The sequence below is a fragment of the Pseudochaenichthys georgianus genome, chromosome 8 (genome assembly GCF_902827115.2).
Source record: "Pseudochaenichthys georgianus chromosome 8, fPseGeo1.2, whole genome shotgun sequence".
Classification (NCBI taxonomy): domain Eukaryota; kingdom Metazoa; phylum Chordata; class Actinopteri; order Perciformes; family Channichthyidae; genus Pseudochaenichthys; species Pseudochaenichthys georgianus.
The window spans coordinates 24,872,216-24,899,833 of NC_047510.2; the positions used below are offsets into that span (position 1 = coordinate 24,872,216).

General features: G+C 44.4%; 2 protein-coding genes across 4 annotated transcripts in view; one reads left to right on the plus strand and one right to left on the minus strand.

The window, feature by feature from the left end:
* The first annotated feature begins 346 nt into the window (after positions 1-346).
* On the plus strand, positions 347-15,728 carry tecpr1b (tectonin beta-propeller repeat containing 1b). Of its 3 annotated transcripts, none has more exons than XM_034088697.1 (26): positions 347-553; positions 748-847; positions 1,995-2,227; positions 2,316-2,498; positions 2,951-3,073; positions 3,523-3,645; positions 4,014-4,188; positions 4,660-4,760; positions 4,853-4,954; positions 5,780-5,907; positions 6,003-6,616; positions 7,143-7,255; positions 7,347-7,502; positions 7,996-8,145; positions 10,573-10,730; positions 11,441-11,568; positions 12,058-12,154; positions 12,245-12,341; positions 12,427-12,506; positions 12,585-12,641; positions 12,719-12,893; positions 13,325-13,460; positions 13,612-13,704; positions 13,790-13,896; positions 14,150-14,269; positions 14,731-15,728. In XM_034088697.1, the coding sequence occupies exons 3-26, from the start codon at positions 2,003-2,005 to the stop codon at positions 14,869-14,871; spliced, it is 3,582 nt and encodes a 1,193-aa protein (XP_033944588.1). In that variant the 5' UTR covers positions 347-553; positions 748-847; positions 1,995-2,002; the 3' UTR covers positions 14,872-15,728. The 3 variants fall into 3 exon arrangements, with proteins under 3 accessions (XP_033944588.1, XP_033944589.1, XP_033944590.1); XM_034088698.1 differs by having other exon boundaries at positions 12,061-12,154; XM_034088699.1 differs by having other exon boundaries at positions 7,176-7,255.
* A 4,403-nt stretch (positions 15,729-20,131) lies between these two features.
* Positions 20,132-27,618, minus strand: part of lmtk2 (lemur tyrosine kinase 2) — a 31,648-nt gene continuing 24,161 nt past the window's right edge. The window contains exons 10-14 of the mRNA XM_034088626.2: positions 27,305-27,454; positions 24,172-27,175; positions 23,239-23,365; positions 22,909-23,160; positions 20,132-22,292 (exon numbers count right to left, since the gene is read on the minus strand). Of these exons, the coding sequence (XP_033944517.1) occupies positions 22,264-22,292; positions 22,909-23,160; positions 23,239-23,365; positions 24,172-27,175; positions 27,305-27,454 (3,562 nt within the window). The 3' untranslated portion in view covers positions 20,132-22,263. The remainder of the gene's footprint in view (positions 22,293-22,908; positions 23,161-23,238; positions 23,366-24,171; positions 27,176-27,304; positions 27,455-27,618) is intronic.

Here is a 27,618-nt window from a genome sequence, read left to right on the forward strand (position 1 = left end):
GTACAAAAGTTGCCTTTGAGCTGTAGTGGAGTAGAAGTATAAAGTTGCAAAACATGGTTAACTCAAGTGAAATAAAGTAAAAGTACATAGCCTACTAAGTGTACTTATGTACACTGTAGTAAATGTGCTTACATGCCAAACATCATTGCTATTTAAGAAAGCTGTCATTAAATAAAAGTTTCTCAGCAACATTTTCTTTATAGTGCTGGTGGTTGCTATGAAATATTCCTAACTGTAGCTAACAAGTAAACCCAACCTTGGGCTTCAATAATTCATCTGGCGCTGAATAAATTATTGAAATATGTAAATCAATCAGCAGCGACCGTCGGAAAAATAGAGCTGCTCGTGTTCCACCAATAGGAGTTAGAGATTCACCCCTCCTGCGGAGTCTCAACCAATCAGAGAAGCACTTCCGCCATTTCCTGTTGTGGGCTCGGGAGTTGCACGGAGCATTCCTCTGGTCCAGAATGTGAATTAAATGCCCCAGCCGAAATGTGCATGGACCACTTTACTTTGCTTCTGCAAAGCTGTTGCTCATGATGGAGTTGTATATGTAAGTAATTGATATTTGTATGAAAGTGTGTGTGTGTGTTAGCTGCCTGCTGTCTTTAACCTGGAGACTCTGTAAACAGATTATAGCCGACTTTGCGGCATATGACTCCATATTGACTGTCTGTGTTATTACGATGCATTGCATGCTTTATTTCTCTGTGTGCATTTAACATAAGGGTTTTGGATGTGTCCTAGCATGGGCCTCGGAGATGGCAGGTATCGGCTGTTGCACCTGATGTCATGTCGCGTGTGTTGATATTCCCTTGACAACCGCGGATCGGATACCAATATACAGGTAACGTTATGCTGCTGTGTGTGTGTTTGTCTATGTGTTTAACGGTCCACTGCAGACTAAAGGGTACATCAAGTTTATTCTACGAATCTGAAGTCTTGTAATGTGCTAAATGTACCTTTTTCTTTGCAGCCCATATATGTCCGTGTAGTTTAATTTATAATTAAGCTGATTTAGGTTTTATTATGTAAATGCACATTGCATTTTAATAAACCAAATAAAGGCCTGTGTGATTGTATGGATAATCGAGGAATAGTGACTGTCAATACTGAAGCGGATTAGTGTCAGTCGATAAAGCAAGCGTCAAGGTAGGAAGAATAACAAGAGGCTTCCTGTTGAATTTTCAGATTAAAAGCCCACTGTCAGGTTTTAGTGCTCAATAGAAAATATAAAGATATTTCCAAACTGATGTAAAAATAAAATAAAAGTGCTTCCTGGACCCAGTTATAATTGTTTGATGGGCTCTTTGGATAAGGACAAATGTAGTAAAAAATACCAAGAAAACACTCTTTGCAAACATTTAAAAAGCCTTTATTGTCATGGCAGACTGTTATTACAACTACAAAACCCACTCCTACAGGTTTCAGAGATTTTCTTGATTCCCTGATGAAGTCTTGATGTTGAAATACCACAATTTATAATCAAATCAATTAGGAGAGGCAACCCTAGAGGCATGTTGTTTTTATGGTACTTTTTCAGAGTAAAGTTTAATTAAATGATGTGACTGTGGCTCAGGGGGAAGAGCAGATTGCCCACGTATCGAAGCAAGGTTGACGGATTGATCCCAAGCTCCAAATGTCCACATGTCGAAATGTCCTTGGGCAAGACACTGAACAACAAATTGCTCTTGATAGTTTGCCAGCACCAATATGTGAGTGTGAATGGGTGAACCTGAGGCAACAGGGCTTTGGATAAAAGCGCCATATAATGCATTTTATTTACAAATTCTGTCAAATATAAAAGTGATCTAAAAGTCTATGTATGTATTTCTTAATACGTTGCAAACTACCGTAGCAGGAGTATAACTATTCAAGGATGAATCTAAAGGTAAAAGGTTGTGTCTCTTCAGGATATCATAGGACTGAAGTGTGGTCATAAAATAGATAAATGCAGCTGTGAACGATGTGTGATGTTCTGCTGTCTCCCTCAGGGGCCATCATGCCCATCACCATGCTGTGGGCCGTGGATGTGTACGGCCGGGTGTACAGCCTCTCCACAGCTGGCCAGCGCTGGGAGCGAGCAGACGACATGCTGCTGGAGCTGAAGCGCGTCACCGCGGGGAAGGGCCGCTGCTGGGGCATCGGCTGCGACCACCACGTTTACCTCAACATGATGCCCAGTGAGACCTCCATCCGCTACCGGGAGGAGACCTATGAAAACCAGGTGAGGTCAAGCTGTTTGTTGACACACTTACACTGTAGACGCTGTATAGTGTTATTACTGAAGTGCTGTTTCTCTCCTTGTGTTTCAGAGGTGGAACCCTGTGGATAACTTCACTGACACGCTGCTGCCCACAGACCGCTGGCCGTGGAGCGACGTGACCGGGATGAACCCTCAGCCTCTGCACAGCTTCCAACTGCCGTCACGCAGCTGGGATTGGGAGGGGGACTGGTACGTGGACCAGAGCTGCGGGGGGGAGCCCAGCCAGACTGGGGTAAGAAAATGCACATACTGTAAACACACAAACAGACTTTCATTATTCTTTGCTTCTTTCTGTCTTGCTATCTTTTTTTACACTTTTTTTTGTGTTTATTTTAAATGTGTTGCACTTTTATCTGTTCAAAAGTCCTTACAAGACATCAACTCTTATATTGACATCTTGTTTGTTTATAGATGTGGTGACTTTACCTACATTTCACCTGCTTTATATGAGCTTATTTCGTGTAACCACAATATTACTTAACTATATACGAATGTATGAATTTTGATTATACTTGCATCTCTATTTGTTTATGTGTAATTTGATGTTCCAACATTTTGTATGGCGAAAAAAGGTTTATTTAAATAATTTAATTTAGAAAGGATAAAAGCTTAACAAAATCATCTTTATAATTTGATTGAATGAAATATAAAATGTCTTATCCTTCTATGTGTGTTTCTCTTCAGGGTTGGGAGTATGCAGTCGATTTCCCGGCTAACTTCTCTCCGGACAAGAAGTGGAACTCTTGTGTTCGTCGGAGGCGGTGGATCCGCTACAGGAGATACACAGCACAGGGCTCCTGGGCCAAGGTTTGGACGCTCTTAGTTTATATCTGTAAGACTCAGGAATGATGTGATAAAAAAACACAATTAGTTAATCATGGCGAATTTACATTAATACAATAATCGTGAAAACTGTCACGAGTGACTGTAATGTTGATTTAAGAAATGTACTTAATAAGAATTTTCTTTCACTATGGATGCTCTCTAGAAAAATAAATTTGACCTATCTGTGACATGCCATACAAATAGTTTCTCAACTAAATGTATGTAGGGATTCCAGTATGTGTTGGTACCATTTCAAGAGTTTTAAGCATATGTTGATGGTTATCTCAGTAATATTACATAGTACAATTATTTTAGCTAGGATTCTCGTGACAGTTTCACATGCGTAGTTCGATTTTGTAAACTATCTGTGTTAAAAAGTTTGAGTGCATGTACGACTGAATATTTCAAACAAAGCCACCATGTTTCTTCAGATCCCCCTGGACAACCCCAGGAAGCCCCCCCTGCCGCTCTGTGACATCAGCTGTGGTGGCTGGGAGTTAAGCGACCAGTCTGGAAGGTATCCCTACCTCTGGGGTGTTTCCCAACAAGGAGAGGTCAGTCATGTGACTCCACATTTTCTTTTTCATATAAAAGGAATAGTTTGGGTGTTTTATAGTAGTTTGGCATGAGGTGCCTCTCCGTTGTTATAAATACAGTAAGGGGATTGGCATTATTTACACTCTGCTGTTTTTCACAGTAGTGTATATGTTGTGTCTTTGTACTACCATTGGACACTTTATTCATACAGACTTATATGAGATAGAATAATGCACACATGTATCTCAGTCACACAATACAGCAGCAGGGTGATGTTAGTGCATTTCACTTCTCTTTTTGGCCACAAGAGGGCAGCATGACTTCATATAATGTACCTCTTCAAACATAAAGTTATTGAGCTATTTCACTTTATTTTCCCCTGCAGGTGTGGTTCAGGGAGGGCATCCACCCTCGGGTGCCGGAGGGCTCCAGCTGGGAGGAGATAGAAATGCCCAAGGAGGTGGCTCAGTTATCGGCAGGCCCCGGGGACCTGCTGTGGGTCGTTCTGTGGGACGGGAACCTGCTGGTCCGTACTGGCCTCAGCCTGGACTGCCCGACTGGTCCGTATTGACTGTAGTCAACTTAGCCACCCCATTCTTCTGTCATCTTTGCCCACATTTCTTTGGATTATCATATAAATTGTCAATTTCAACACCACATCCAATTTCTTCAGTATATGATTTATATTTTTAAATATTTACTGTACATAAACAAATCTAGGAAGTGGAAGAAAAGGTGTGAAATTATTGTAAACTTGTTTAAGTCTCTTAAGATGTTCCATTATGTTGTCATGTGGGAACTAAAGAACATAGGCCAGACCTACAGTAAACTTCCCTACAAATAATATCACTCATTTACTTATTTTACATTTCTCAAGTCAAATATGGTGGTTTAAGTTTTAAAGTAATTTGAAAAAAGATGCTATTAATTAGAACTTTTGCTTTAGAGGACAAAGACTTAAATAAAACAGCTTGCTTAGATAAGGTTTGCCTTCGTGCTGAGTCAGTGAACATCAATATTTTTCCTCTCAGGCACATCGTGGGTGGAAGTTGAATCCCCAACGAAGGAGATGGAAGCGCTGCATGTGTCTGTTGGAGTGAGCGTGGTCTGGGTGGTCACTAAAGACTATAAGGTGAATCCGTACTCCTCCTATATGTAACACTCTACATAGCTGTTGTTTATGTGGTGTTAAGTAACACATATCTGTGTGTTTACGTGTGCAAGGTGTGGTTCAGGCGCGGCGTGAACTCTCACAACCCCTGTGGCTCCGGCTGGATCAGCATCGGAGGGGAGATGATGGTGGTAGATGTGGGACTCAATGACCAGGTAAAATACGTCATATGATAAGTATTTATTAAATTACTATCTGAATTTACAGTCATAAAACAAACTGAAACTCCAAGAGACCGTCAAAACAGCATTCCCCTCTTATACATTTTGCCATTAAAAGCTTGTTCTTGTTCTTTGTTTTTGTTCTTCTTGTTCTTCTTGTTCTTCTATTACGAAAATCATGAAGCTTTAGCGTTTCAGTTATTCCTTCAGACCTTACGATTCACTTTCGGCTCAACTTTGGATCTGGTTTCAGGACAGATCAGGGCTGGGGTCGGTGCAGGAGAGCTTTCGTTCTGTGTCTCACTGCTGAGGACATAGCTAGCACTGCAAACCCTCATCTCACCCCTCCTCCCCTTCTGTTTCTCACCCCTCCTCTCCTTCCCCAAGCACTCCTACCTCTGGCCTGTAGTCCTAGCCCGTTACCCTGTAACACGAGTACTGTCAGACGCTCCAAGCCAATGTCCCAGCAGTAGCACCTCAGGCCCAGCCTTATATATCCCAAGACTATATTCTTACTGGCGTGACATATGGAAACTCCCTAATTAGAACGCAGGCCAAGCCGTCACCATCCTATCCCATATTTCAGGGCTGCGATTATGGATATGGCTGGTGTTAGGAGGCAGGCGCCAGTGTTACAGTATATGGCCTTATAAGTAACAGCTGCCTGTGTCCTGATAGTGCCACTGATGGAGTGAATAAAACATAATTCTGTTGTATTTGCCACATTTTTCCCTTTTGAGGTACTTGGGTATACAGTATACGCCTGTTGCCTTTCATCTTTGCTGTTCAACATTGTTTTCTCTTCTTTCTGTCTGTCAGGTGTGGGCTGTAGGTGAGGACCGCGGGCTGTATTTCAGGATGGGTGTGACGCTGACTGAGCCAAGTGGGAGCGGCTGGATTCCTGTTTCGGGCCAATGGGGAAACAACAAAGAGTTTATCCCACCCAGGTCTGTATTGAAGAAAAATCTTCTTCAATCGAGAAGTGAAACTGACCTGATTACATCCCCTATTTTTTCCTTCTCTGTCCATATGTGTTAAATAGGAAGGAGTGTGAGTTTGGGGGTCAGCTGACTGATGCCTCTCGGGCCTCGGTACTGAGCTGCACTGACTCAGACTCAGAGTTGGGTCCAGCCGAACCACCAAATAGCAGCAAAGACGCTGCCGTCCTGGAAGCAGCAGCCTCCTCTGTTGTCCCTTTAGGAAGAGCTGACACACCTACGCCCCCCCTGAAATCAGATGACACCCCCTCAGCCTCCCTACAGGATGCCCCCAAAACATTCATCCCTGCAAGTGACAGCTTCATTAACAGCCTGGTGTCAGACAGAGACAAAACCTCCACCCCACAGCAGTCCATCACAGAGGCACCGCAGGAGGAGGTGGAGGAGCCGTCCCCAGCCCTGATAGCCCTGACCCCGGGGACCGTGAGGCCTGACGTCCCCTGGATGAATGTGGATCTGGAGGGGGCCGGAGCAGCTCGATGTGCGCAGGCGGCAGGACCCTCGTTGGGGGATGGCAGTGCTGCTGCCACCTATGCCCTGGGGACCCTGGAGACCCCTCAGGGGGTTGGAGAAGCGGACGCGCCCGTGTGGACCTGGATCTCTGGGGGGGGCTGCGATGTGGACGCCAGTTCTCAGATCAGCTGGCTCAGTCCCACAGGTATAAGGACAACCACAACTACTTTTGTCTGATGATATATTGTTCCAGAATTAACTGTGAAAAACAACATTATTTACATTTTAAGACCATAAGTACAACCTTTCAAGGTAAAAAATAAGTTTTTAAGTAAATTCAGATAAATAAAAGAAAAGGAAAAAAACATTTAAATAGATCCTTGGGGCTCAGTAAACAACATTTGCACTATATCTTTTTTACCAATTTCCCTTTTTTCCAAAAATACCTTTTTTAAGATTGCAAAAAATAAATGATCATGGTTTATAAACTTTCATGTAGTCAGAGTACTCAAAATAATGTAAACACCTCATGGGAACTTTACTTCTGTTCCAAATTTGATCACATTAATATCAGTTAATGTCTGTATATCTGTGTTTGTATGTATGTGTGTCTTTGTGTTGTGTTTTAAACATTTGTGCATGTATAGAGACATACTGTAGTGTACAGTATGTGTGTCATCTCTATGGTTGTCTGTCTGTCTGTTTAAATGTGTGAATCGTCGTTCTGTCAGGTCCGCTCACCAGCTCTCTGTCACTGACTCCAGTTCAGTCAGCGGCCTGGAGCGAGCAGCAGCAGCAGGAACACCGAGAGGAGATCAGCAGGAAGCCGCTGGAGAGAAGCCACGTAAGACCGCTTGTGTCTTAAACTTCTCTTAAACCCCTCGTTGTCTTGGTTTATCACACCTTGCCTTACATCCTCCCGTTTCCTTTGCCAGTCGGTGTGGGTGCGTAAAGGTGCGCTGCGCTGGATGAGGGACTGGAAGCCTCAGCGCTGGGTGGATGTGAGTGTTGCTCTGGAGCAGTCCACCAAGTCTGATGGCAGGAAGGACAGCATCTTCTTTGTCTACTACACACAGTATGACGAGAAGAAGGTTGGTTCTGCTGTTAAAGAATCATTTCCTCCCCAAAATGACCAATTATATCTTTAAATATCCTGTGTCAACTTGAATTGTTCTAGGTGTAGAAGTTAGGAAATAGAGACAAACAACCTCTATCTTTGACTGACACTGTCCAACTGTTACTGTTTAAGTGTGATTGCTGGTGTTTAACCACAGACAAGGGTGAATTATGTCCATTGTGTTTTTTATGAATGAGTCTGCTACAAAGAATTAAGAACAGTCTTGATGAAGTGAAATAATGGAGGACTGCGTTTGACAACTGCAAAACAGTATAGATACACCTGTTTGTCACACACTTGCAGTAGTTCTGCTTAATGAAGTCGTAACCTGATTTATTCACAAACACATGCATTCACACCATAACAAATTCTTCACGCATTCAACAAGTAAACCTTCAGGTAATAGTCCCTTAAATGCTCCCTTCACAGCTTCTTTTTAAACAAATGTTCTTGCATCTGTGTTACAGTACCTGCATGTGTGTATAAATGAAGTGACGGCGCTGGTTCCAGTGCTCAGGGACTGCCACCATGCCTTTGCTGTGTACACCACCCAAAGGACCAAACAGAGGGGGCCTCTGGTGCTGGCAGCACAAACTGAGAAGGACATGAATGACTGGGTAACAATCACATACATTACAAACTTTCTCTCTTACCTGTAATGCTATTTATCAATCTAGATTGTTTTGGTGTAAGATACCAAGGGACGTACATATTGGAAGTGGAGATGTCTGCTTTGCTCTCAAATATAAGGGAACTTGGCACTCGGCCTGTGGTACTCAAAGCACCAAAATAAGACCTTTTTAAAAACTCCACAGCAATGTCTCTTTCATGTCGGAACAATTTGATTTTTACCAAACTACACCCACCATGAAGGAAGCGTGATTTTTCTCGACTATCTTGAATCGTGAAAAACCAATTGCTGTTGAGTTTCTCAAAATAAAAAATGTTTGCCGCTATGATCACCAGGGTTGGGTTGTAACGGAATACATGTAACGGCGTTACGTAATCAGAATACAAAAATCAAGTAACTGTATTCAGCTCGCGTTACATTTGAAAAACGAGTAATCTGATTACAGTTACTTTCGTAAACCTGAAGTGAATACATTTTGGATTACTTATTGGAATTATTGGTGGAAAGATTTCCTCACAACATTTAATATTCATTACTAGTACATGCGATATATATCAAAGGCACCCTATAGGACTCACCATTGCAAACTGTATAGCCTAACTGGATGGTCCTCACTTAGTATGCGTAGGATGCAGCATTGGTTTTTATTAATGTATGAAGCCATTTTAGGAAAGCTTCCCCTGTACATATGTGCCAGATTTGCTCCAGTTTGTGACTCTTACAACCTCAGATCCAGCGCCTGGATACGGTTCCAGGTTCCTGCTGTGCGGACTGAGGCTGGGAAAAGGAGTCTTTTTAATTATGGTCCTTGGTCTTGGAATGACCTTCAATCACGCCTCAAACTGAGGGCACTTGTCTCAATAGCATGTTTTAAATTAAAGTTGTCTGAAGTCCTTACCACCAGCTGCTCTTGCAGTAATAAGTAGTGCACCTTTCGTACTGTCCTAATGTGCACAATGTAGTGACTGCTTTTTTTATCTTTTGTTTTCTTAGTTATGTTCTCTGTATTTTATATGTTTGTGTTATGTGTTATGTGTAACGTTGCTGCCTTCTTGGCCAGGTCAGCATTGCAAATGAGATTCTATCTCAATGCTTTTATCTGGTTAAATAAAGGTTAAATAAAAAAATAAACAGCCGAATCATCACAGCGCACAAAACCCATTTCCGCCGCAGATGGACCAAAAAAAGGGAGCATTTGAAAAAAAATCGTGGGTCCGCTCAGTGAAACAATAACAACTAAACATGGAGGAACAAAGGTCTGCGTTTAAATTGTGTGTGTGTGTGTGTGTGTGTGTGTGTGTGTGTGTGTGTGTGTGTGTGTGTGTGTGTGTGTGTGTGTGTGTGTGTGTGTGTGTGTGTGTGTGTGTGTGTGGGTGTGTGTGTGTGTGTGTGTGTGTGTGTGTGTGTGTGTGTGTGTGTGTGTGTGTGTGTGTGTGTGTGTGTGTGTGTGTGTGTGTGTGTGTGTGTGTGTGTGTGTAGATGTGTGTGTGGTTAAAACACAGCCTGCGGTCGCTCTTTAGCCTTTCTAATGATTCTGAAGGTAAACACAGTGAAGGCGGTGCGTGAAAGGCGGTGCGTGAAAGGCGGTGCGTGAAAGGCGGTGCGTGAAAGGCGGTGCGTGAAAGGCACTGCGCGCTCCTCTTCTCAGAGGCTGAGTTAACCCTCCCGCTGCCTCCTGGTGCTGCAGAGATTTCATGAAGTGAAGGAGGTTTTCCTTCTATAAAACAGCTGTGGGCAGCAGATACTGTGAGTGTCACGGACATGAATTCATAGATCAAGGCAGACTGGTGCACACACTCCTGTTTTGCCAATCGGTGCTTAAACAAATATAGCTCTACACCCCTGGCCGAAATGTCCTTAAAATGAAGTCCGAGTTCGACATTTTAATTCATGTCCTGCCAACACTGGCAGGACAGAAGGCGACACGCCCGTTCTAAGCCATGTCCCTCACTCCTCACATCCCAAGTTGCATCCCCAGAAAGTGTATTATGTTGTTACATCGTTTCAGATGTGATGTTTCAGTTGTGCTCTTGATAAGCCATTAAAACAGTAAAAACACGTTCAGTTTCCTTTTGCTTTTTGTGTCTCCTGTTCACCAAAACATACCATCCATCTGTGATGGAAAAAGAAAGTAATCCAAAAGTAATCTAAAAGTAATCTGAATACTGTATTCGGATTACTTTCAGAGCCATGTATTCAGTAATCAGTAACTGATTACATTTACAAAGTAACCCTCCCAACCCTGATGATCACCCAGGCAAAGTGAAATATTTTTCAATTACGAGAGAAGGCTTCCCTGCTGCCACTATCTTCAACATTTGGCAACTCCCAACAAAACAGTCTAGATGGATAAAGATGTGTAGCCCAATGCTGATCTCATTTCCCTGTTTGTGGCTCTGTCCTCTGTGTTCAGTTGAGTCTGTTGTCTGACTGTTGCTGTGAGGGTCGAGGGATCGCCGGCCCCCCCTCCAGACAGGCGCTGTGGTCCACCACCTCAAAGGGAGACATCATGGTCCACGAGCCGTCCTTCTCCCTGGAGGCTGCCGCGCACACACTGGCCTGTGACCTCATGTGAGACCAAATACTAAACTCTGTCTGCCTGCTTTTGTAGTGTTCATTCTCTTCTCTTGGTTTCCATCACTTATTCTGTGTCTACGTGATCTTGACAGCGTTTATATAAAGTCTTCAAAGTTTGGAAAAATGCTTGATTTGAACCAAAATATTTTCACGGTTAAGAATATGCCTAAAGTTGAGTAGAGATTGAAAAAACTGCTTGATATAAAACAAAATCTGTTGATTTATCGCCAGTACAACATTTAAAATCACCAATTTTTTTAAATATGAATTGAAATAATACTGTCGTCATATTTGTTGATGTCTCCTGGCATCAAAAATAAAAGAATGAGCAGCTGGTAAAATAAACAATGTGGAAATATACATTGGTTGCTATGGGTATAAAGGGATTCTGTACACTTAATTTTTCGCAGTTGCATTTAATATTTGATGATAAGGCTTCAAGAGTCTGTATATTCCAGATCTCTGAGCTTTGATATAGCTTTTTTTTTTTTTTTTAAGCTGTATGAACCTTGTCTTAATTCTGCTGCATGTCCGTTAATGTCGCTAACATACTGCTCTGCATTATGAAAATTGATATTATATGTTCTGCTAATGTGTCAAATCTCTGTCATGCTGTGAGTGGCAGCACTGTGTCTCTGTGTGCTAACAACAATGTGGCTAACGCTGGGTGCTAACGCTGGCTGCTCCGCTGTGTGCTGCTGCAGGTTCTGGCGCCAGGTCCCGGGTCACCTGCGCTGTGTAGAGTCTAATAGTCTGGGGCTGGTGTGGGGCGTTGGGTGGGACGGCACCGCCTGGGTCTACAGTGGTCGCTATGGGCAACCGACCTCCCCTGGTAAACTGTCCCATATGATTCCCACAAATTGTGCAATTATTCAGTTATCATCTCCTTTTAATATATATATGTACAAACCAGTGATGGTGGGTCCCTTAAAACATTTTTTCTTATTAGAGTTAAGTATTTATTGCTGCTGTTTGAATGATTAACCAATATGTTGATCAAAATGTATCTGTGACCATTTTAATCATTGTTTACTTTAACATTGTACTGATAGATTTGATTGATATGCTAGTGCTTGTTCTGCATTGCATAATTGGTGCAATAATCTCTAATGAAAATAATAATGAACCCATATTTTTGTCACATTTCTAATGATATATTTGCTTTACTACCATTTGTATTTAATTAATCTTTTTTCTAACAGCTTGTAGTTTTGTGTGCAATTGCTTAAGCATCTGCTGTAGCTGTAGAGATCTATTTGCCCACACTAGTGTAACTATTTATCTGCTAGCATTACATGAATGTCTATGTTTGTGTTGACAGCAGGAGATGAGGTTCAGATGCTCCAGCAGACTGATTTCAGGAGTGTCCATGTGTATGAGAATCAAAGATGGAACCCTATGACTGGATATACAGACAAGTAGGAACATTACCTCTTCTGCAGTTTGAGTCAAGTCTTTGCTCTCTTTGACTGCTCCTTAAACATTAACTTCTTGCTTCTTGGCTCCAGAGGACTTCCTACAGACCGTGCGATGTGGAGTGATGAGAGCGGACTGAATGAGTGCACCAAAGGAAACACAAACCCTCCCACCCCTCAGTGGTCCTGGGTAGGTGGTATAGAAAATCCCTCCTGTGCACAAATTCAATTTCTTGTTTAATCTCCAGCTGATCTCCAACAAAACTGTGTGTCAGGTGTCAGAGTGGACTGTGGATTACAACGTTCCTGGAGGGACAGACAAAGAGGGCTGGCAGTACGCTGCAGACTTCCCTGTGTACGTTACTATTATTTCTCAGGATATAAAAAAAAGAGAATAAAGTTGCCATTTTTCTGACTGATCTCCCTCTTACAGGACGTTTCATGGCCACAAAACCATGAAAGACTTTGTGAGGCGCAGAAGATGGACGAGGTAATCAAACTCTCATATCACATATATCACATTTTCGTTTAACTCTGACATTTAAAACCATAATATTCTGTATACAGGAAGTGTAAGATCACGTTAAGAGGTCCATGGCAGCAGGTCCCGCCCATCCGTCTGAGTGACATCTCTCTGATGCCGTGCTTGGCGCAGAGCAGCATGGAGCAGGTCCCTCTGTGGGCCCTCAGCGATAAGGGGGATGTGCTGTGTCGCCTGGGAGTCAGCCCCCAAAACCCTGAGGTGAGAAACGAGATGGAACAAATATTTCTGACTGACAGTTACATCAATTCTTAACCCAGAGAGGTTTAAAGTGAGTACATCATGATGAAAACAGGATTCCTTGTGTGTCCATTTCCTTAAATTTGCACCATTTGCACATTCTTCAGCACAGAACTCCCCTATATGGGATTTTAATTTCAATTCTGACATGTTGAACATATTTGAGATTACTTTTTTGCAATGATTTTCTTCCATTCTATGTTTATGTTTCCTGATTTTCTTCTCGTGTTCCACTCGTATGTTTATGTTAAGCACCAATACACCTTAGTAGATTCCTTGTATGTGAAAACTAACTTGGCAATGGACCAGATTTTGATTTTGATTCATCTCTTCTCTGCAAACATCGCTAAACACAAGTCTCCCCTCTAACTGCGGTGTGTTTGGTCTCACAGGGCAGCTCGTGGCTTCATGTCGGCACAGATCAGCCCTTCAAGTCCATCTCCATCGGCGGGGCCAACCAGGTGTGGGCCATCGCTAAGGACGGAGCTGTGTTCTACAGAGGCTCCGTGTCCCCTCAAAACCCTGCAGGTCAGCTGACAAAAACTCTAAATGCTGCGAGGGAAATTGTTTATGCATCAAAAACATCTTCTCCTATATCCAGTATTAAAAGCCTGTGAATGTTCTAGTTTTTAGTACATGCAACAGACATTAAACATCAAGTGCTCTCCCCCCTCTGCAGGAGAGTGCTGGTACCACATCCCGTCCCCCCCCAGGCAGACCCTCAGACAGCTGTCTGTTGGGAGGACCTCCGTCTTTGCTGTGGATGAAAACAGTGAGTAGTGGAAAACACAATTTGTATACCTACTTAAAACCAAAGAGCCTTACATTTCAGTCAACCAATCTCTATGTATGTATAGGTAACCTGTGGATCAGACAGGGCCTCACCCCCAGCTACCCCCAGGGCTCTGCCTGGGAGCTCATCTCCAACAACGTCGGCAAGGTTACCGTGGGGCCGCTGGACCAGGTCAGTGTCTACAGCCTCCTGTCAAATACAGTGGATTTTACTATGTGTACTCTGTATGTATACTGGATTTACCAAAGCCACTAAATCATCCATCAGAAAGCTTTAGGGCAGTATTGATGGGGATGCTTGGTTTGCCAACAGAAGTGAGTTTTATCAGCATGTGGGAGATATGACAGTGATCCCGGGGTAAACTATATATAGATATATAAACCGTGATTGGCTAGTGTTGGCTCAGTGCTGTGGTTCTCTCCAGGTGTGGATCATTGCAGATGGAGTTCCAGGTTTCACTTCTGAACCCCCCGGAGCGGTCTGCCACAGGCTGGGGGTCGGTCCCATGCAGCCCAAGGGCCAGGCCTGGGACTTTGGTATAGGGGTGAGTCCACCATCATGAAGTAAACACTGTCTATATCATATTTTATTGATAATAATAATAACAAGCCTGGGAAAGTAACCTAATAAATGGGAAAACATTTAGTAAACAGGAGACGGTGTAAAGGTGTAATCCAGTTATCCATACATTTAGTAATAATATAGATAGTTTTTAAGCTAACTGCTGCTGCAGTAGTGTGAAGTTACCTTAATTAAAGTACTTGGATTATGACAGCATTTTCACTACTGCAAAATTACTTTTTCTTTTGTATTGTCTTTATTTGCATATTTCATAATGAGGTGATCCAAAGTTACCAAGTAAAGTTTCCAAAGAATATTTTATTAATTTACTTTTTTTTATTGAACAGGGTTTTAAAATATTCCAGTATATTGCGGCCTCCTTAGCGCCCTCTAGTGCTCACATAAGTTAATGGAAAGTCATTTATTTCCCTCTGTGTCTTCCAGGGAGGATGGGAGCACATCAGTGTGAGGGGGAACTCAGTGGAGGCTCCTCGTGCCCCTCATGTTCCGGCTGTGGGACCCCCGCGCAGCCCGCTCCCCCCTCTGCCCCTGACACAAGTCAACGGGAGTGCTGTGGGTGTGTAGCATCCTCCTCCTCTTCCTCCTACCCGGCCCTGTCTGTGCCTAGATCCACATTCTTCTTCTTGGACCATTCCTACCCTTCATGTCGAGGGGATGCACAATCTGGGGTTAGACTGTTTACTTTGGTTAGATTTGACCCCTGATCAATGGATGAATGTTACTCCCTGGATCGTTTCCTTGGTAGGAATCATGTGAAGACAAAACAGAAAAGGGATCTTGAAATATTGTGGGATGAAAATGTAAAAGGCAGCGCATGTGTGTGCTTTAGGCTATGTTCATTGGGTGTTTAGTGATCTAGCAATAGCTTTTATTCTTGTATACTAAATCCTGTGATAACCTGAGAGGGCGGGACTTTGACAAAGGGTTAGGGCTCGGTTACCAAACTAACTTCAAACGCACAATCCCACTGTAGCCTAAACTGTCTCGGTTTATAGAAGTTTGTTTGTTTTTGCCGGTCGCACATTTGCATGTGATTTTATTTATTATTTTATTTATTTATTGCACTTTTGTTGAATTTTGATTGTCCATATATTTTTGGTCTATTATGTTTGCAATGGAGTGTATTGTTTCGCCCTTATTGCTACAACAAGGCAACATGTGAGATCTTCCCATTTCTACAATGTTCTATACTTACAAGCGACTCCAGAGGTATATATAAATAATCATTCTACATTACCAAACATCTCTATCTTCCTGCAATAAGTACAGTTCTTCCTGTCAGTATTATATCCACACATACTCCTGCTATGACATGACATGACGGTGACTGTTGAACTTCCACAGCAGGTCTGAATATCACCATGACTCGACATTCATCTTACAAGGGCATTGAAATGTGAAATAAAAATCTAAAAAATGTCTTTATGTTTGGGGGTCATTGCAGTCGGTCTGGAAAACAAGTTGATTGCAGTTCTTATTTTGATAAATGGATCGAGAGGATTAAAGTTATAGAACAGATTTAGAATGAAACAAAATTCTCCAGCTAGGTTTAAATCAAGGACATGAGGTTACATGGTATTCCTTTTAACCACTACTAACCAAACAATACTTAAAAAAGGCATTTTCCTGACATTAGGAAAACATATATTTGTTACTTCCCTCCACTAAAGACAAAATGATGACTGTCAGTAGCTGAAGAAGAAGTTCTATTACTAATATCACAATGTTGAAATAAAGTAAAGTGCATTCATCACTTTACCTGAGTATAGTACACAAGTATGCATTTCAGAACAATATTCCTGAATTTTTATGATTCACTCACTTGAATTTTGCAGCAGGTAAAAATGGGGTTAATTTATCATGCCAAATGCACTTTTTGATGTCTTTTATACATAAATAAGTGTCCCCGGGCCGGTGTGCCGGGGAACTCACGCAGCATCAGAAAATAAAACCCCTTTCTCTTTTCCTCCGTACCCAAATCTTTTAAAAACGGGGGTACAACGAGCGGACACAGATTTGCTGCCGATGTGACTTCAAATCGGCGGCGGTCCCACAGAAAGTTGCTTTCAGAAACAATGCCTGACGTGTTTTGGAATCTCGTCTTTGTTTACATTAGCAAGCATCGCTAACACTCAGAGCTAACCTGTACTGGAGAGCACATGTGTTTAAAAAGCATGGAATAATCCTTGATGTGGTTTAGAACAGGATGGCGTTTGATGACAGCAGAATTTAACTTTATCCATCCATCCATCTTCTCCCGCTTATCCGTGGTCGGGTCGCGGGGGTAGCAGTTCCAGCAGAGAGCCCCAAACTTTCTTTTCCCTGGCGACATCAACCAGCTCTGACTGGGGGATCCCAAGGCGCTCCCAGGCCAGCGAAGAGATATAATCCCTCCACCTGGTCCTAGGTCTACCCCTTGGTCTCTTCCCAGCTGGACGTGCCTGGAACACCTCCCTAGGGAGGCGCCCAGGTGGCATCCTAACTAGGTGCCCGAACCACCTCAACTGGCTTCTTTCGACGCGAAGGAGGAGCGGCTCAACTCCGAGTCCCTCCCTGATGACCGAACTTCTCACCTTATCTCTAAGGGAGACACCAGCCACCCGGCGGAGGAAACCCATCTCGGCCGCTTGTATCCGCGATCTCGTTCTTTCGGTCATGACCCATCCTTCATGACCATAGGTGAGGGTAGGAACGAAAATGGCCCGGTAGACAGAGAGCCTTGCCTTCCGGCTCAGCTCCCTTTTCGTCACAACGGTGCGGTAAAGCGACTGCAATACCGCTCCCGCTGCTCCGATTCTCCGGCCCATCTCACGCTCCATTGATCCCTCACTCGAGAACAAGACCCCGAGATACTTGAACTCCTTCACTTGGGGTAAGGACTCATTCCCTACTTGGAGTGGACAGTCCATCGGTTTCCTGCTGAGAACCATGGCCTCAGATTTGGAGGTGCTGATCCTCATCCCAGCCGCTTCACACTCGGTTGCGAACCGATCCAGTGAGTGCTGAAGGTCGCAGACCGATGAAGCCATCAGAACCACATCATCTGCAAAAAGCAGTGGTGCAATCCTTAGTCCACCGAACTGCAGACCCCCCCCCCCACGACTACGCCTCGAAATCCGATCCATGTATATTACAAACAGGATTGGTGACAAAGCGCAGCCCTGGCGGAGGCCAACCCTCACCGGAAATGGGTCCGACTTACTGCCGAGGACCCGGACACAGCTCTCGCTTTGGGAGTACAGAGATTGGATGGCCCTGAGTAGAGACCCCCTCACCCCATACTCCCGCAGCACCTCCCACAGTAACTCCCTGGGAACCCGGTCATACGCCTTCTCCAAGTCTACAAAACACATGTAGACCGGATAAGCGTACTCCCAGGCCCCCTCCAGGATCCTTGCGAGAGTAAAAAGCTGATCCGTCGTTCCACGACCAGGACGGAATCCGCATTGTTCCTCCTCAATCTGAGGTTCGACAATCGGCCTGACCCTCCTTTCGAGTACCTTGGAGTAAACTTTCCCGGGGAGGCTGAGTAGTGTGATGCCTCTGTAATTGGCACACACCCTCTGATCCCCCTTTTTGAAAAGGGGGACCACCACCCCGGTCTGCCACTCCTTCGGTACCGTTTCCGACTTCCACGCAACGTTGATGAGACGTGTCAACCATGACAGTCCCTCAACACCCAGAGCCTTCAGCATTTCCGGGCGGATCTCATCCACCCCCGGGGCTTTGCCACTGTGGAGTTGTTTGACGACCTCAGTGACCCACCCCGGGAGATTGGCGTTGATCCCCAGTCATACTCCAGCTCTGCCTCTAACATAGAGGGCGGAGTTGTCGGGTTCAGGAGTTCCTCAAAGTGTTCCTTCCAACGTCCCAACACTCCATCAGTTGAGGTCAACAACGTCCCATCCTTACTGTACACAGCTTGGATGGTTCCCTGCTTCCCCCTCCTGAGGTGTCGGACAGTTTTCCAGAACAACTTTGGTGCCGCCCGAAAGTCCTTCTCCATGTCTTCTCCGAACTTCTCCCACACCCGCTGCTTTGCCTCGGCCACGGATGAGGCTGCTGCCCTTCGGGCCTGTCGGTACCTTGCAACTGCTTCGGGAGTCCCCCGGGATAACAAATCCCTGAAGGCCTCCTTCTTCAGTCGGACGGCTTCCCTGACCACCGGTGTCCACCAGGAGGTTCGAGGGTTACCGCCCCTTGAGGCACCTAAGACCTTGAGACCACAGCTCCCCACCGCGGCTTCGGCAATAGAGGCTTTGAACACCGACCACTCTGGTTCAATGTCCCCAACCTCCACAGGAATGCCCGAAAAGCTCCGCCGGAGGTGTGAGTTGAAGGCCTCCTGAACTTGGGCCTCCTCCAGACGTTCCCAGTTCACCCGAACTACACGTTTGGGCTTACCAGGTCTATCCAGAGGCTTCCCCCGCCACTCGACCCAACTCACCACCAGATGGTGATCAGTTGACAACTCCGCCCCTCTCTTTACCCGAGTGTCCAAAACATACGGCCTCAGGTCCGATGATACGATAACGAAATCGATCATGGACCTTCTGCCTAGGGTGCTCTGGTACCACGTACACTTATGAGCATCCTTATGTTCGAACATGGTGTTTGTTATGGCCAATCCATGACTAGCACAGAAGTCCAGTAACAAACCACCACTCCGGTTCAGATCAGGGGGGCCGTTCCTCCCAATCACGCCCCTCCAAGTGTCTCCATCATTGCCCACATGTGCGTTGAAGTCTCCCAGCAAGACTAAGGAGTCCCCTTCAGGAGCCCCATACAGGACTCTTTCCAGGGTCTCCAAGAAGGCCGAATACTCTGAACTGCTGTTGGGTGCATAAGCACACACAACAGTCAGAGTTTTCCCCCCCATAACCCGCAGGCGTAGGGAGGCGACCCTCTCGTCCACTGGGGTAAACTCCAACAACGAAGCACCTAACCGGGGACTTGTGAGTATCCCCACACCCGCCCGGCGCCTCACACCTTGAGCAACTCCGGAGAAGAATAGAGTCCAACCCCTATCCAGAAGTAAGGTTCCAGAGCCGACGCTGTGCGTAGAGGTGAGCCCAACCAGATCCAACTGGTACCGCTCCACCTCCCGCACAAGCTCCGGCTCCTTCCCCCCCAGAGAGGTGACGTTCCACGTCCCCAAAGCCAGCTTCTGCCGCCCGGGTCTGGTCCGTCGAGACCCTCCGCTTTCACTGCCACCCGTCTGGCAGCGCACCCGACCCCATCGATGTTTCCCGTAGGTGGTGGGCCCGCGGGACAGAGAAGCGGAGGTGTTGCCCACGTTGCCTTTTCGGGCTGGGCCCGAAAAGCTCCGTAACTTTATCTCCGGTAGAATTCTGATCAGGCATTAGCTCCGCCTCCTTTTTTCTTTTTTAACTTAAGGACCCAACATCCGCGTTTCTCTAGAAGGGCTGCAAAAGAGGGGTATGAGCAGTATGAGGTATGGCTACAATGGGTGATCTGTTTGGTATTTTAAGCAAAAAAACTTCACAGACATGTTTTGTATAGGTATGGCCCTACAATATATGTTTCCAATATAGCATAATAGGTCCACTTTAAATTACTCTATACACTGCTGGGTAGCTTGACCCATTATAATATATCATGTTTATTAGTTAATGTATTTTATGTTTTAGGTATAATTTAAATATGAAAAGTGGCTAAAGCTATCCATTAAAAGAAGAGAAATAAATTGGAATAAAAAGTAGCATAACATGTAAATACTGAGTATTTAAAGATGTGCACAGGTTCGAATTTAACAGCTGATTTTAATGATGACTTTGTTGTGGTTTTATGTTATTATAACCGTCCATCCTTTGACAGGAGCCCTCACACAAAGACTTAGAGAAATATAATACAAACCCTTATAAGTTCATTTGCATTTATTTTCATATTAAACAGTGTAATTATAAACATTTCATTCAATTACACTAAGCATGATAAATATGAAGTAAAAATATTTTTTTAAATCTACAAGTGTAAAGGACAGAATGAGTTCACGTCTCCTTTTGTGTCTTAATTTAACTGCTTTTAGCCGACGACTGATATGTTCCTCTGATCAACTCAACTTACAAAATGAAACCTCATACCTACAACAGTTACATAATTTCCCATTTACAGACAAAAAGGATTTACATTTACATACATCAGTACAGTTCAACATTAAGTTACATTTCTCAAATGTGCAAGATTAAGCAAATGTATACTGTAGTCAAATAAAACAAGATTTCCTTAAATAAATGTTCAAGTTGAACTGAAGCACAGGCTGCTGGTTTTTAACAGAGGTTGACATTACCTAAGATACAGTGCCTTCTGTATGGGGCGGGGGGGGGACAGGACATCTTCTACTACAGTTGAAGTACAGCTGTTCATCAGGTCATCTGTGATGAAATCTTTAGGGTGTTTGAAGAACCACACAGTAACTGTATAACCTACAGCTTCAAAGAACTGCATTTTTATAGCTGTACACGGAAACCTTGGAAGGAAAGTAGATCTGGATCCACAACAGTTTTGCATTTTGCTTCTTTACAGAAATACGAAACACAAACATCCGGTCAGTGCAGCCGGAGACGACGTATGGCCTGCAAATGATAAATGCAATGACAAAATGCTCAAAAGTTCACCTGGACGAGGGGTCCTTAAGGAGGAAGATTATATCTGAACATGTTCATTAAGTTTGACACGTAGTAAAAAGAAAAAGGCAGAAAACTCTGTTCATGACACTGATAAAAGGAGCAGTGTTTTGTTCTAGTAGTGAGTTTATGTGAAGCTTAAAGTCCCTGCACAGTACTGAAGAAACGCCAACACGTTCATCGGGCCGTCCTATGAACTCAAATTTAACGAAATTCATTGCACATTTGTTTACAAACAGCTCATTTACATATCTTCATTCTGACATTTAAAAATAAAATCTCCCACTTTTTACACAATCCCAGTCGAGGTGTGATTTGAACATTTGTAGTGTTATTTAAATGGAGGAGTGCAGCTGTCGGTACAGCATCACAGGCACCGCGATAAGACCCAGTGACAAGTATTCAAAACCATTCGAGCAGCTTCCTGCACATTTCAGAGCATTAAACGAAGCATTACAAAATGTATAACTTGTCTGGGATCACATCTGTAAGGATAAATATGACAATCCTTATATACCACCAAGAACTCTTACTGAGATATCTCAAAAATATGAAACTTCTTGCTGTAAATGTTCCTTTAAAACACAGATATAGGAACATACAGTGTGTCCCCTCTGTAGAAGAGAGAATTTTAATTAAGGTAAATTCAAAGCTGCTACAGAAGGATACCACACAGTTTCTCTCCAATTCGGAGATTGTGACTTATAACACCCAACGAGAGGTTACGAAAAAATAAAACACTCTTCCAAAAAGAGGCAACCACTGAAATAATCGCACAACATGAAGGAGAAAATCTAACAATGTAAGAGAAAAAAAAGCTTGGATCTTCAGTTCTGGGTCTGCTGAAATCAAAATAGCTTATTCCTATTTGGCTGTAGTGATACGTTTTCAGCCCAGTGTGTTGAATTCAGAGCATAACGGTGATTTTTTTTTTTTTGGTGATGCAAAAGTTCTGGATAATGAGTGCACTTTCGACACACAACGAAATGAAGCAGCCAAACACCTGGAATGTGCTCGATGAGTCCTTAAAGCAAACATTTAGAAACATTTTTTTTCTGGAATTGCACTGAACTGAAATCTCACACACTGATGTAGCTGGAGGGGTGATGTGGCTCACACTGGAGCTGGGACGTGTGTTATATGCCGAGTCATTGTTCTCATGGCCGTCTCCATGTATGTAAAGAGCAGTTCGGGCTGAGAGAAGCATCCGCGGTTTGACCCACAAACCGCGTCATTTGTCCTTATTCAGCCGTTTCCAAAAAGTGCGAGTCGAGGTTCATTTTTTCATTAGTGTGATGATGATATCACACTAGTCCTTTTCTCCATCTTCACTGCTTCCTAGAGTGAACAGAGGAAGAAGAGGTAAGTTTAACCATTAGATAAATATTATTCAAACAAATCACTACTTATTATTATAAGCCCAATGAGCATGATGCAGGAACAGTTTCCTGCAGTGAGTGAAGATAAATATGTGGATAGTGGCAATGTTATATACATTTATATAAATAGAAAAATTAAATATTTTGCACCAAGAAATGCACGAGATGAGATTAAGCGTAGTTTGACATTTTGTGAAACATGCTTTTTTGAGTGATGGCTAAGAGAGAATAGATCAATGTCACTCGTCTGTACGGTAAATGATGCTAAAGCCAGCTGATTAGCTTAGCTCTTTGTAAATAAAACATTGTTCCACAGCAGGTATATTAGTTCTCTTATTAAAACGTTATATCAACCCGTTCTGGTTTTATAGGGGGAGAATGCGGGACTCTTTGCCAGGTCTATTAATATCCCGAAAAAAAAAAAAAATTATGCTAAGCTAACATTATGCTAGCCATACAGAAATAGTGGTGTCAGGGTTTTTAATCCAACCCCTGGCAAGAAAGCAAACAAATCCAAAATGGGAACTATTCCTTTTAACCCCTTCAGGTTTGGAGCGACTGCACGCTCAACTTGCCTCCTTGCTCGATGTCGGAGTCGGTGAGATGTGTGAGGGAGAAGCTGGCGATGCTGGCCGGAGAGATGGAGAAGCGGGAGTAGTTTGAGGAGCCGGCCCAGCTGCTCTCCAGCCCCCGCCCTGCTGCAGGGGGGGGGGAGGTGAAGCGAGAGGCCGCAGAGGAGGACATATTCTTTGACATGGGGTCGTTATCTGTCTTGGGCGGGAAGGCAGGTGCGAGGGAGAAGTCATCGTCCCACTCAAAGCCACCACCTGCAGGGGTTTATAATCAGTCAGGGCATGTGATGACAGAGAAAATGTTCAGTACATTTGACAGGCTTCAAACTTTACCTTCTTCATCTGTGGAGCTTTCAGAGTTGGCGAACCGGTTCAGGTAGCTGGCTGAGGGCAGTGGGCTGCTGAACTCTGGAGCCTGATTGTGTGAGGAGTGGTCACCCAATTCCTTGGTGGGGGTCTCCTACATCAGAAAGAGTTGCATTTAATTAGAAAAGCTACACAAAAGTGAAATAACTAAATAGTTGGGGTGAATCTTAAATTATCACACAAAATCGATTCTCAGGTATTTTACTAAATCCAACAAAGCTTCACACATCTTTGATTTGGGTTGTAATATTGGTGTCTGTTAGTAGCAATGGGTAAGTCCTTTTGTAAAGAAACATTTAAATTAAAATAAGAATACCCTTTATTCTTAAAAAAAGAAAAAGCCTCTTCCATCATCATCATGCCCCCCTCCCTAACCTTTATAAAGACAGAACTTTTTATATATATATATCCTGCTTACTTTTGAAGTAAACGGTTATTTTATGTTTTTTTGTAATTGAGTGTTCTTGTATTTTAATGTGTTATTTTATACCTCGGGACTGTGGGAAACAGTCTTTCGATCTTTCTGTGTGTAGGAGCCATGATCAATGTTGATTGGTTGGCTTGGGTCACATGGGTATGGGTGGCACTCATTATAATCCTGTTCACCTGTGTGAGGTGTGGGTGTGTGGAAGAGAGAGTGACACGGGGCCGTTGTGCTTTTTTGTTGACCGCAAGATTACAATTGCTTTGATTATAACAGTGTATATGTCTGATTAAACTACCATACTGCGAAACAGAGCTTCAGATCTGAGCGAGTACTTTTTTAGCGTGTCATACAACAGCAAACAGGCCCGGCCTCAGCCTCTCAGCGACTTAGTTTGTTTCCTGCTGTCGCTACACTGTGTGCACAAACATATTTTAAGATCGACAATAAAGTTGACTTTGACTTTTGAACTTCACCTGGTCAAACAGGTAGACCGTGACATCATCGAAGAACGACACCGCTCTCCTGGAGTTTTCTTCACTCGGGGAAGATGACGCCCCGGTGTTCAGCGGGGTGGGTTTCAACAAGCTCTTCAGGTTCTTTGCTCTGCTGTCGTCCGAGACAATAACGGGCACCGTGTGCACGGTCTCATCCTCGCTCTCTGAACTGGAGCTGTGCAGCTGGTATCCACGGACATCATCGTCAGAGTCCTCGCTGTTCTCGTCCTCCTCGTCCGCTTCCCCCCCGTCCTCCTCTCCGCCTGAACCGTCCCGCCTCCCCAGGAAACGCCCCTCCATGTCCGGCTCTCTTATTTTATGACTATCACTGGCGTATGTCCGTGTGAGTTTAGCGTGACCCGAGGTCTCCTGCACCGGTTTTGAGGGGGGGACGGGAGGAAGTGGAGAGGAAGCTTCTAGATCATCTGATGGTTGATCAAGAGATGTGCCGTCTTTGAACAAGTCCTGTTTGTTTTCATCTTCATTCTGACTGGTGGTTGCCCCCTTACATTTCTCTGTGACTTCTGAATCTGGTAATATGCCATGAAGAGCGGGTGTTTCTCCATCGGCCTGTGCTTGGGAAGTTTCTCGCTGAGAAAATAAAGAATTGACATCTTGCTCCACGCCGACCTCGAGTGCTGGACCTCCATGAACCCCGCTGGCCTCCTCAGTAGAGTTCCTCAGCCACGTGGCCTGTCTAGAACCTCCTGCTGCCGCCTCTTCAGACTTCTTCTCAGGTTCTGATTCATTGTCTGAGAAGTAGGCCGAGTCTCTGTAATTACTGGCCATCACTGGCTCCACAGCAGGTGCTACCTCATCTTGTTGCTCGCCCTCGATAGGATCCTCCCTGTGAGGCTCCAGCACACCCTCGACTTCAGAGATGATGATTTCCGGTGGAACCAGAGCTCCTGCTGCTGCGAGTTCCTCGTTCTCCTCCTCTTCTTTGGCAACACTCATGCCATTTTTAACGGGGGATTGGTCCATGACATTAGGCTGAGAGTTCCACTCAGGAGACTCGAGGTTCTCCGTCTCATACCCACTGTCTGATATTTTGTACGGTGGCTGGAGTTTGTGTTGGGCTGTTTGAGCACTTAGCTCTTCTCCTTGTTCCCCGAGCTTGTGGATGTCAAGAGAGTCTAAAGAGTCTGGTGTCTCGGCTGAATCGTCCACCGTTGTTAAGGTGGTGGACATGCTGTCTTCCAGTAAACTGTCCTGGCTGATCTGGTCCAGAGACGGCCCAGAGACCAACAGAGAAGATCTGTCCGTAGGGCGCCCATTAGTATCCATAAAGGATTCTTCATGGTCAGACAGAGTGGTTTCCAGCTCGATGTCCTCAATGAGTTCACTCAACAGATCGTTACTCGTGAGGTCTTCATTGTGTCCAACGTCCGATGCTTGGACTTGCATGTCATCAGGCATTTGATTTACTACGGAATGAACATTATCCTCTGAGGTTCCTAGGTCGTCTTCAAGGCTGGGGATTTTGGCATCTGTGCACAATGAGTCTGTAGTGGCACTTTCAGAAAATGCAAGTGTGTGGTCATCAGTTGGACTGACGATACCCTCAAACATCTCGGAGGTAGAATCAAAACCAGAGTCTATCCCTCGGACTGAGGATTGCAGTGGACCGAGGGTTTCTGTGGAAGAACAATTACTAACTGGCAGCTGGTCGCTTGTGTTGTCTTCTGGGACCACGGTAATGAAAGGCAACAGTTTCTCATTTACCACCAGCGAGGGACATGACTCCCCCAAGCTGGTTTTCGAAGAGTCTAAAGATTCCTGTCTGGAGGATGTGCTACTTGCTGCAGGTTGTAAGTAAGAGTCTGCTGGGATTAAGCTGCCCAAATTCTCCATATTGTCCCAAGATCTCATCTTGAATCTTTCTTCTGGTTCGTGGGTGTGGCCCGGAAAGAGAAAATGATCCTGTGGACTTAACCTGTCCTTCATCAGGTGCTGGTCTTTGAGAAACATAAAGTTATCAGCTAGTTTTTCCGTGTTCAGTAGTCTGTTCACACCTGTGCTCTTCCTCTCCTCTTCTACAGAATCTGTGGGGTGAAGGGCTTCTGAAGAATCCCCTAAAAAATAATCCCCGTAGCTTTTATCTGTATCCACCTCCTGGACGACTAAAGGGGCAACATCACGGAAAGGGTTGCCATTGCGCTCTGGAAGCTCCATAAAACCCTGTCTCCAGGAGGGAGAGTCTTCCTGCTTGGACCCCCCGTCTGTGAAAATGTTGGTGTGGTACGGACTGTCATTTTCAAGAGACGACCAGATGTGGCTGTCTGGCAAATACGAGTCCTTGGAGTCTATACTTTGGTGGAAAAAGTCTGCATCTGTACTAGACTCATCCAGGCGGACATCTTGGAGGACAACAAAGTCTTGACGCCCTGAGCTGAAGTCCATGTCTTGTCCTCTGTTCCCATCCTCCTCAACAGTGCTCTCCCCTTGTTCTTCTAGTTGTATGTAATATTCATTTCCATTAGATGGCTTCTGCGCATCGAACACTGGTACGATGCCAGGAATCCCTGAAGGAGTGTCCTCACTTTCTATGGCCGCTGCTCTGGCTCCATGGTCGGGGAAGTGGGCCTGGATGTCTTCAGTGGAAACGGGGAAGAACATGCTGTGATAGTTGAGTGTCGTGTCCAAGCCTGAGCGCCCATGGTTGCCCTCATAGTGGTCGTGCTTGGCTGCCTCCCAAACGTACTCAAAGCTGAGACCTTTGCTTGTTTCAGTAACGGTAAGGACTTCGTCGATCTCTTGTCGCAGGGCGTCGTCAGCAAACTGATCCAAGATAGGATAAGAGGAGTGGCTGATGGTGTTCTGTCGCGCGATAGGGTTGGGTTTGAGAGCATCCCAGCGTTGATCAAAGTCTTCTTCTATGTCCTTCTGGCCTTGCATGCGCAGGTAGATGAGCAGACGGTGCACTTCCTCCGCTGTGGCCCGTTTCTCTGGAGACAGCCAGCAGAACTGCAGGACCTCGTGCCTGAAGTTACAGGGAAAACACATCAGACACATTTAAAAAAAAAAAAAAAGGTAAATAACCTGATTTAAGAAGATATAACTTTACTTTTTGTCTGTTTTTTGTTGAAATTGATCTTAACCAAAGACATACCATCTGTCAGAATAAGGAAGATCCAGCTGTGGCTTGAAGGGTTTGACTTGTTGCTCCTTGATCACATGGTGGAGAACCTCCCGGTCAGAAAGATGTGGGTACGGCTGAACAGCATTCTCAAATAGCTCCCACAATGTGACCCCCAAGGCCCTGTGGACAAATCACATCGACACAGTTGTTAAAACCCATAACACGTAATGGGGTGAGCTTGTATGGCTACCCAAACCTACAATAACAATAACATAAATAAAAAACATTATTCCTAAAGCAGCATTAATAAAAGCAAGTTGGGGAACATCTTGAATCTCAACATA

What these genes read in the sequence shown, in the direction of transcription:
- tecpr1b (XM_034088697.1), top strand. Translation starts at nt 2,003, where the DNA reads ATGCCCATCACCATGCTGTGGGCCGTGGATGTGTACGGCCGGGTGTAC. An exon ending in ATGTGGGACTCAATGACCAG is followed by an intron (nt 4,955 to 5,779) that starts GTAAAATACGTC and finishes TCTGTCTGTCAG; the next exon opens with GTGTGGGCTGTAGGTGAGGA. An exon ending in CCGTGGGGCCGCTGGACCAG is followed by an intron (nt 13,897 to 14,149) that starts GTCAGTGTCTAC and finishes GGTTCTCTCCAG; the next exon opens with GTGTGGATCATTGCAGATGG.